The 9,836-nt window shown below is 38.4% G+C and overlaps 2 protein-coding genes across 3 annotated transcripts; one reads left to right on the top strand and one right to left on the bottom strand.

Moving 5' to 3' along the window:
* The first annotated feature begins 1,207 nt into the window (after positions 1-1,207).
* LOC140870454 (uncharacterized) lies at positions 1,208-2,235 on the top strand. Its single transcript, XM_073273008.1, has 2 exons — positions 1,208-1,585; positions 1,729-2,235. Exons 1-2 carry the CDS (start codon positions 1,208-1,210, stop codon positions 2,233-2,235), a joined length of 885 nt encoding a protein of 294 aa, XP_073129109.1.
* A 4,210-nt stretch (positions 2,236-6,445) lies between these two features.
* LOC140874800 (5-formyltetrahydrofolate cyclo-ligase, mitochondrial) lies at positions 6,446-9,564 on the bottom strand. 2 transcript variants are annotated; one of them, XM_073278214.1, is made up of 7 exons: positions 9,291-9,564; positions 9,059-9,187; positions 7,891-8,055; positions 7,429-7,470; positions 7,292-7,337; positions 7,116-7,186; positions 6,446-7,000 (listed from the first exon to the last, which is right to left on the bottom strand). In XM_073278214.1, the coding sequence occupies exons 1-7, from the start codon at positions 9,532-9,534 to the stop codon at positions 6,864-6,866; spliced, it is 834 nt and encodes a 277-aa protein (XP_073134315.1). In that variant the 5' UTR covers positions 9,535-9,564; the 3' UTR covers positions 6,446-6,863. The 2 variants fall into 2 exon arrangements, with proteins under 2 accessions (XP_073134315.1, XP_073134314.1); XM_073278213.1 differs by having other exon boundaries at positions 9,047-9,187.
* Between the last annotated feature and the right edge of the window lie 272 nt (positions 9,565-9,836).

The raw sequence follows: 9,836 nt of genomic DNA on the forward strand, positions 1-9,836 counted from the left end.
ATAAAACCAGATGATCTAGCTAAATTTAATATTTATGTTTTATTTAAATTAGCTATTGGGGCACGCGTTGCGAAATTATAAGAACGGGGATTCGGTATGATTATGACATCAAATCTTAAAGCGTTTTGAAAAATATATTTGGAATTTGATGCCCCCATAAATAATTGGGTCTGGTCCGACCCGAACCCGACAACCCATAATCAGAGAACGTGGTTCAAAAATCACATATTATTGTTATGAGACAGGATTTAAGACAATACAAAGCTCATTCGATCATGCCCCATGTACCAATTCAAGTTAGATGGACATATTCAAGACAAATGGAAGAGCCTTTGACTCAAGCCCTAGCTGCTGAGCTCACTGGGCCGAGCCCTATCTAGGCATGGTAAAAGCCAGACCCGAGCTCAATAATCCATATTTTTGGAAATATACTTTGAGGCATATATAGTCTTATTTTATGAGAAGCCCAGTCTGGGATGATCCTGTTAGGGAATGGGTTCATGATCATAAATTCATGGGCTTGAGCCCTAACTGGTATGGTTGGAGCCCGATCCGGGCCCAGGAAAGGTCCAATATCTAGAACCTTCCAGTACTCTCGGATACATGCAGATCTGCAACAGATAATGACAATATCTTATGAATCCAAGATTTGATATGATTTCGGACTCATCAATTAGAGTCCTACTCTAACACATGTTCTACCTTGACAAGGTAACCTACCCCTCCAAGCCTCTATAAATACATGTATGGTTCATGGTTTATGGATTCATTCATCTATTCTATTCACTTCTTGTTCACACACTCACGCACGTATATTCTCTTGTTCTTACTTTTAGTCAAGCTCTTTCACTTTCGAGCACTGACTTAGGCATCAGAGGGGTCACGCCGAAAATATCTTTGGCGCCCCCTAACTTGGCTTCTGTCTGTGCAGAAATCCATCGTGCCCGACCCGACCCGGTTTATTGATGATTTTGAGATCCACTCAACCAGACCGAACCCGGAGGAAAATTTTGACATCATCAATTGGCGCCGTCTGTGGGAATTGAAGAAAAAGAATTGAGATGGCTGATGCGAACGGAGTCAACGCACAAATAAATCAACTTGTCACTACCGCTGTCAAACGAGCGTTAGCTGCAAGGGGGGAGCCAATCTCCCCCCACCAGATCAGAACGCACAATTGGAGAAGATCAAGAAATTGAAAGAAGAGATGGAGCTCTTGAAGAAGAAGCCGTTCGGATACCTAGCCACGTCGGTCCGGAATATTCCTTTCTCTGCTGAAATACTGGAGTCCGAACTCCCCAAAAACTTTAAGTTTCCACATGTTGGGGAATATGATGGAAAAGGGGATCCGGAAGAGCACCTGTCCCGTTTTGAGAATGCTGCGCTGTTGCACAAATATTCTGACACGATCAAGTGCCGGGTCTTCCTCAATACTCTGATAGGGCCAGCACAACAATGGTTCAACCTATTACGTTCAGGGGATATCAAGGAATTCAAGGATTTCAGCAAGGCCTTTCTACACCATTTTGCTAGTAGCAAAAAGCACCCACAACCACTCTCAGTCTTTTCGCTGTCAAACAGCAAGGTCAAGAAGATTTGCGAGCATATATTCGTCGATTTAGTGCTTTGGCCCTTAAAGTACCTATTGCCACTACTGATCTGCTCATCAGCGCTTACACCCAAGGACTTACTATAGGGGATTTCCTTAAATCCTTGATCAAAAAATAGTCGTCTACATACGATGAGTTGCTTGCTCGGGCCGAGAAATACGTGATTTTAGAGGAGATACAAGTTTCTCGGTTGAATAGGGGGATAGACAAGCCTCCAAGCCCAAAGGACACCATGATCCCTAACACGCCTCGGAAGATGGGACCAACTCCTCGACCCGAGCTGCTTGGACAATTCACATCCTTCACCCCTCTAAGGATGAGTAAGACTCAGGCCCTGCGAATATGCGAAGAAAAAAGACTTCTACAAAGACCCCCATGGAGTGAGCAGGGGCCTCGCAAGCCAAAATCTGATAAGTATTGTGATTTTCACAATGAATATGGGCACCTCACCAATGACTGTCGACAATTGGAACAAGAGATTGAGAGGATAATTCAACAAGATGAGGTGATGAAAGATATATTGGTAGTGCGACAAGGAGGAAGGTATCGGCCCGAAAAAAGAGATCGGGATGGTCCAGACCATTCTGAGCAAAAGAAAAGAGGTTATGGAACGCCCAACACTTGAAGAAATATTATGCATAGGTGCCTGGACAATCCTACTCCACTACCGAGCCTCATAACACAATGGGTTGTGAGTTATTTCATTAATTTTGTTTTTAATTTTGTTAACAATAGTAGCCAAGTTATTTTGTTATTTTTAAAATTTTGGAAATATCTTTTTGAGTTATTAATGAAAAAGACATGTTTTTTGTCAAACACGAAGAATTCAAAAGCCCGACCAGCTTGGCAATATATAAACCCACGCCACTCGTGGTTATCTCAAAAGTCCGACCAGCTCGGAAATATATAAACCCACACCACTCGTGGTTTTCTTAAAAGCCCGACCAGCTCGGCAATATGTAAAACCATGCCACTCGTGGTTATCTCAAAAGCCCGATCAGCTCGGCAATATATAAACCCACGCCACTTGTGGTTATCTCAAAAGCCCGACCAGCTCGGTAATATGTAAACCCACCCCACTCGTGGTTATCTCAAAAGCCCGACCAGCTCGGCAATATGTAAACCCATGCCACTCGTGGTTATCTCAAAAGCCCGACCAGCTCGGCAATATGTAAACACACGTCACCCGTGGTTATCTCAAAAGCCCGACCAGATCGGCAATATGTAAACTCACGCCACTCGTGGTTATCTCAAAAGCCCGACCAGCTCGGCAATATGTAAACCCACGCCACTCATGATTATCTCAAAAGCCCGACCAGCTCGGTAATATGTAAACACACGCTACTTGTGGTTATCTCAAAAGCCCGACCAGCTCAGTAATATGTAAACTCACGCCACTCGTGGTTCTCAAAAGCCCGACCAGCTCGACAATATATAAACCCACGCCACTCGTGGTTATCTCAAAAGCCCGACCAGCTCGGCAATATGTAAACCCATGCCACTCGTGGTTATCTCAAAATCCCGATCAGCTCGGAAATATGTAAACCCACACCACTCGTGGTTATCTCAAAATCCCAACCAGCTCGACAATATGTAAACCCACACCACTCGTGGTTATCTCAAAATCTCGACCAAGCTCGGCACCTACCACGCACTTCGTTGTCAAATTCAAAGTTCGACCAGCTCCACACTCACCCAGCAATTCGTGGTCAAAATCAAAGCCTGACCAACTCCGTATACAACACGGAATTCATGATCAAACTTAAAAGCCCGATCAGCTCGGCGTACATCATGTAATTTGTGGTTGAATTTTAGCAAAATTCCAGCTCGGAGTATGCTCTACACTTGTTAAAATTTCATAATCTTATTCCAGCTCGGGAATATACTTTGCACTTGGTGGATCTTTAAATCATGTTTCCAGTTAGGGAATATGTTTAATGCTTAAGCAAAATTTTGCTATATTCCAGCTCGAGAATATGTTTAGTACTTTGCAAAATTTTTTCATATAGAAAACTCACAGAGTACTCCTATTCGAGATATGATCTGTACGGAGAAAAATTTTTCTACTCGGTTCGGGATCCAACCAGACCACTTGGTCTAAAATTCATACTTCTTTTAGACCAGAAAGGGAGGTACTATTGATGCCCCCATAAATAATTGGGTCTGGTCCGACCCGAACCCGACAACCCATAATTAGGGAACGTGGTTCAAAAATCACCTATTATTGTTATGAGACGAGATTTAAGACAATACAAAGCTCATTCAATCATGCCTCATGTACAAATTTAAGTTAGATGGACCTATTCAAGACAAATGGAAGAGCCCTTGACTCAAGCCCTAGCTGCTGAGCTCACTAGGTCGAGCCCTATCTAGGCATGGTAAAAGCCAGACCTGAGCTCAATAATCCATATTTTTGGAAATATACTTTGAGGTATATCTAGTCTTATTTTATGAGAAGCCCAGTCTAGAATGGCCCTGTTAGGAAATGAGCTCATGATCATAAATTCATGGGCTTGAGCCCTAACTAGTATGGTTGGAGCCCGATCCGGGCCCAGAAAGGGTCCAATATCTAGAACCTTCCAGTACTCTCGGATACATGCAGATCTGCAACAGATAAGGACAATATCTTATGAATCCAAGATTTGATATGATTTTGGACTCATCAATTAGAGTCCTACTCTAACACATGTTCTACCTTGACAAGCTAACCTACCCCTCCAAGCCCCTATAAATATAGGTATGGTTCATGGTTTATGGATTCATTCATCTCTTCTATTCACTTCTTGTTCACACACTCACGCACGCATATTCTCTTGTTCTTACTTTTAGTCAAGCTCTTTCACTTTCGAGCACTGACTTAGGCATCGGAGGGGTCACGCCGAAAACACCTTCGGCGCCCCCTAACTTGGCTTCTGTTTGTGCAGAAATCCATCGTGTCCGACCCGACCCGATTTATTGAAGATTTGGAGATCCACTCTACCAGACCGAACCCGGAGGAAAATTTCGACATCATCAAAATTGATAAAGATTTTTTGAAAAAATTCCAAAAAATAGGAAAACAGAAACTTATCGGTATTATCATTTTCTGATATTTTAATTGCAGCAAAAAATAATCAAACAAAATTCAATATGACCATTGAGTGATCAAATACACAAAATAAAATTTAACTACAATTGCAAAACACATAATGCGTTCAATTAAACTAAAACCAAACACATATGCACTACAAACAGAACCAAAATACACTGAAATTTGAAACTCGATTCAAGAGGAAAAAAACTAAGGCCCTGTTTGGTATAAAAAATCAGACTAGAAAAACATTATTTTTTTAAAAAAATATTTTTTAGTTAATAATGTGTTTGGATGACCATTTAAGTTCTTAAAAAGCATTTTTTAAGTTAAAATTAGAACTTTTTCAAAAGCCAAAAATTATATTATAAAAAATCAATTTTTTTAAAAAATATCTACAAAATCCAAACGGGTTATAAGGAAAAACGGTGTAAGAGATGTCACATGAGATATTGATATATTATCTAACTTTCTTTGAAATCCGTAATGTACTTGCTTTGAGACTCCCCACTTTTATCAAAGCTTTTTCCTTTCTCTAGCTTTCTTCTTCTAGTTGATTTTTTTTATTTTTCAAATGAGATCTTTCAAATCAATTCTGGGATTTAAACAAAACCCTAGGGTGTGTAAATTTTCTTGATCCGTTTACTTCTTTCTCTACGAGATTAGTCATATATATATATATATATATATATATATATATATATATATATATATTATTTATTTTGATAAATTTAGAAACAATATATAATCTTGATAAATTTTTGATACATAGTATTTTTTTAAATAATAATTTTGATTTATAGAAATATTTTGTATTTAAAATATTTTTATTAATTTTAAAAATTAATATTATAATAAAAATTTTGACCCAAAATATTTTAGGTATTTTATTATAAATCGAATAATAATTTTTATATTCTTATATAATAAAATTTATCAATTCATATATATATATATATATATATATATTATAATAAAATTTATTTATAATATATTTATATATATATATATTTTCGGGTATGAGTATGGGTATGGGGATTTGATCCCCGCGGAAATGGGTACGGGAAATCCCCGACAAAAATTAATGGGGATCGGGGCGGGTAAGGGGATCGGATTTGAATTCGGGGACGGGATAGGGAAGGCATCCCCGTCCCGACCCGCCCCATTGCCATCTCTAGTGCAACATTTAGAACTGATGGTCTTGCGGTTAATTAGACAGAAGATAAGGAAATTCGATTCTACCCATGGGGTATTATCTCATGGGTGGTGTGGACTTTTATGATTGGTGCAAAACATGTGGGCTGTAACATCTCTTTGTTGATTGAATTCTTTTTCAATCAACTCTCACTTTTTGCTACATGTCCATATTACATATTGCATTATCATTCTCATATATCATTCTCTTACTAAGAGTTTGAATTGAAGAATTTAAATGAACTTGATTTCAAATCTACACCTCAAATTCATTGTATATATTTGGTCAAATTTGAGTTAGATTTGAAATCTCTTATGTCATCCGAGTGCATTTTTTCCCATCAATTTTGATTTCAATTTCAATTATCAATGTAGTCATTTCAAATTTATGGATTTCAAATGCATTGATTTGAAATGGCCTTACAAATAAAAAATCCATCGATCAAAGTCAAACTTAATCACGTTTGCCCAATTATTTGGTTGACGGACGAAACAAAAAGAAGGTTGATTCGATTTTCAGATTATAGGTTCAAAGTACAGATACATTTTTTTTATTGTTGGAGCCTGGAGGTATCGAAAGTCTTATTCCTATAAAAGATAATTGATTTACTCGAGGTCGTCCACATTTGAATCAGACATGAAAACTGGATTGCAAAATCTGAATCCTGAAAGACAACACAAAGGTCTTTCTGGGTAAACGACACAAAACATTGCATGTTCATTTGAAATTATGTGTGATCACAGGTATATATAACAAATGTTGCAATGAATAAAAGAAGACTCGCATCTTCATCCAGAAACTACAAATACTTCGGAACATTCATTCTCAATCCCAGCATCATCGTCTATCCTTGAATCAGGAAAAATTCACCAAGAGTGTTGAAAATTGGTGAAATTCTGAGTAGAATAGCAAATGAAGGAGGCATTCAACAATCCTACTTGCCAACTGAATATATTATGTGGCTGAAGCAGAACTAGTCGAGTCTCTATCAGGAGCAGAGCGCACTGGCAGCTGGAGTAATGGGGATCACACCAGAGGAGGACACAAGTGCATCCACAAAAACATCATTTGGAGTGATTGGTATCACGCCTTCTTCCAGTATTTGCGGTGAATAAGAAAGAGCAACTACACATGAAAGAAACAAAAAAGTCCTCAATGAGTCAACTGTATTTTACACCATGACCGCCTTGTAGCGGAAGTTGACGACGTGTTTCTGGGCCTAATGAGTAAAGAAACATACTGAATAATGGTCTCCGCCACTTGTGTTCCTCTGCGAGAGCTTGATATTTTGTGAGGAATGTATCGTAGTAACTTTATTGTTGTAACATGAAATAGGAATAGAAAATTGAAAACCATCAGAATTCAAGAATAAATAATGATATACAAGAACCAATAAATGTCACAAAGGAATAATACCCTCCACCACGGCCTAATCGTCGGCCAGATTTGTCAAAAGCAAGCCCTGTAGTAGAGAAAAGGAAGCCTGAATCAGATGTAAACAGAGTAACAAATTTACCTCTGGACTAGAAGTTGGGCTGGAAGAAAGTGTTTACCAGGTAAAAGGAACAAGTCTACAGGTTCATTAGCTGACATGACTGCAAAAGAAAGGAAATTATGTGTGATTAGACTTTAATTCCCTGTAATTTTAGCAGCAAAAATAAATCAATCAAGGGGGAGATCTAATGTTTGCCAAAGAAGACCAATTCTGAAGAGGACTCGAAGAATTAGATCAAATTATCGACACAATTTGGAACATTGATTTTCATAGATCACAACTATGAGAAAAACCAACGATAACTCTTTCTTCATGATAACATTTGGTACTTCGGTTAAAAAGCTTTTCATTCAGCGGTCTCATGTTTCCAGCTATCGACCATGTGACGTGCCGCCATGGTCGTAGTTACTTAAAAAAACAGATGTTCAAAATGGATAACTAATAGTGAGCAACAAATTCAGAGACGAGTTCATACAATTACAAAGAAAGCATTTTTCAGAAAATAACAGGCAAGAATTACCATCTTCTAGCTCGTTTCCCTGAGCATCAAGGGGAGCTGGTTCCAATATGTTCATTGAATTCGCAATAAGGTCATCCATAGTAGAGATGTTCAGCATCTTCATATGACTATTCTTATCTTCTACTCTCGGAACATACAGGGTTTTTCTCACCTGTGACTGACCATCTTAAAATTGGAAAAAGCAATTATAAAACTCTCGAACAAGAATAACAGCTTAACCTCCTTTAAATAAATGATAGCAATAAAGTCAGATACCATAATTTGATGGCCCTGTGCAACACATGGCCATTTTTTCTAGATCCGACTTATTCTTCACTAAGATATAATCAAAGGAAGCTTGGACCATTAGATGATTAGAGTGTTCATGAGGATCTATATGTTCTACCAAAAGGACATCATCAAACATTTGATACAGTAACGGTATTACAAACAGCACGTATGGCTCATAAATCTGAATATCATATCCATGCAGATCACATCTGCTTCTCTTTGAAACACAATAAAGATAAATGGCACAACATTTGCTAGAGGCCTAAAGCGCATTGAGCACAGGCACCACGGAGCTTAAGCTCCAGACAAGGAGCACAGCTTGTCTAAACGATCGTCACTAAGACAGAGTACCGTAGACGATGCTTCAGAAAAATCAAGTCACATAACATCCAAAATGAACTTTATGAACAACTGAACACCAATAAGATATATACGAGTCAATGTATAAATCCCAATGTATTTCACAACTGCGCCCAGTGATGGCTGTACTAGATTCAAGGTACACTTACGACCAAGGTATGAGCTTTTCTGAAAGACTACACCTTGGCTTCCGTCTTGGTGCTGGAAGGTATGCAAGTGTATACTTTTAATAATTATGCTTTAAATTAGGCCCTCAAAGGTTATTCACGTATGCTTGGAGACAGACGGATATGAATCAATCATTCAATCACGTGAGCTGCTAATTCGGCTTAAGATGTAGTGTCTACGGGATGAAAACCAAATTAACCCAAATTTGATGATTAAAAGCAACATGCAATATACCATCCTAATTACCCAATATAAGGAAGTTCTGAATCAGGTTATGATATTTCTATACAAGAAATCATTAAAACGAACTTTTGGAGGCAGCATTTTGGTACAAAGAGTAATTCATCAAAGTAAAAACCTTTGCACATGCCTTTCAGAGTTTCTGACAGGAGTTTAGAAGTATCCACTTCTCGTAAAGCCGCACAAGTTATATAAGCACATAGTCTTTTACACGTCCTAAACCATGGAGACTCCAACACTATTCTCTGTATCGCATCATCTGCAGAAACAAACAAGCCAAGAGAAACACGAACCCAATGCCATTAAGATCAAACAACGGTGAATAACACGAATCAAGAACCAAAACAGGCACATGTATATACCTTCTTGAGATCTGAGGATGGGATCCATTGACTTGAGTTCCTTTTTAATCTTGAGACGAAGGGACTTCTTCAGCTGGAAAATGGTATCCAAATCAGCGGTCGCGGGATTGGTGGCGCTCATGTTGGCGAAGGTTGAGGTGGCGGAGGAGCGAAGGTGGAGGTGAAGAAGAGGGGCGAAAACGACAGGTGTCTTGGTAGGCAGTGGTGGAGATGGGGCAGCCGCTAACGTGCACCGGTGGGTCATCCTTCTTGCCAGTCCATGGAAAAAGGGGGTTAATATGGTCATTTCGTATAACCATAATAATCAAATATATTCAAGATAAAGGTATAAGTACATAGAATGTTATATATTTGATTATGTTAGAAAAATATATTATTATTATTATATTGAATATTGAATATTGAATGTTGAATGTTGAATATTGAGTTGTAAAATATGGAAAATTAGTGTGTGATGATGTAGATGATGATGCATTAATTTTTGGACTAATCTCAAATGTGGATCTATAAATAAGTCTTCATTTGTGATGAAAAATACAATTGAGT

Source organism: Henckelia pumila, chromosome 1 (genome assembly GCF_033568475.1).
Source record: "Henckelia pumila isolate YLH828 chromosome 1, ASM3356847v2, whole genome shotgun sequence".
In the NCBI taxonomy this organism is placed as follows: Eukaryota; Viridiplantae; Streptophyta; class Magnoliopsida; order Lamiales; family Gesneriaceae; genus Henckelia; species Henckelia pumila.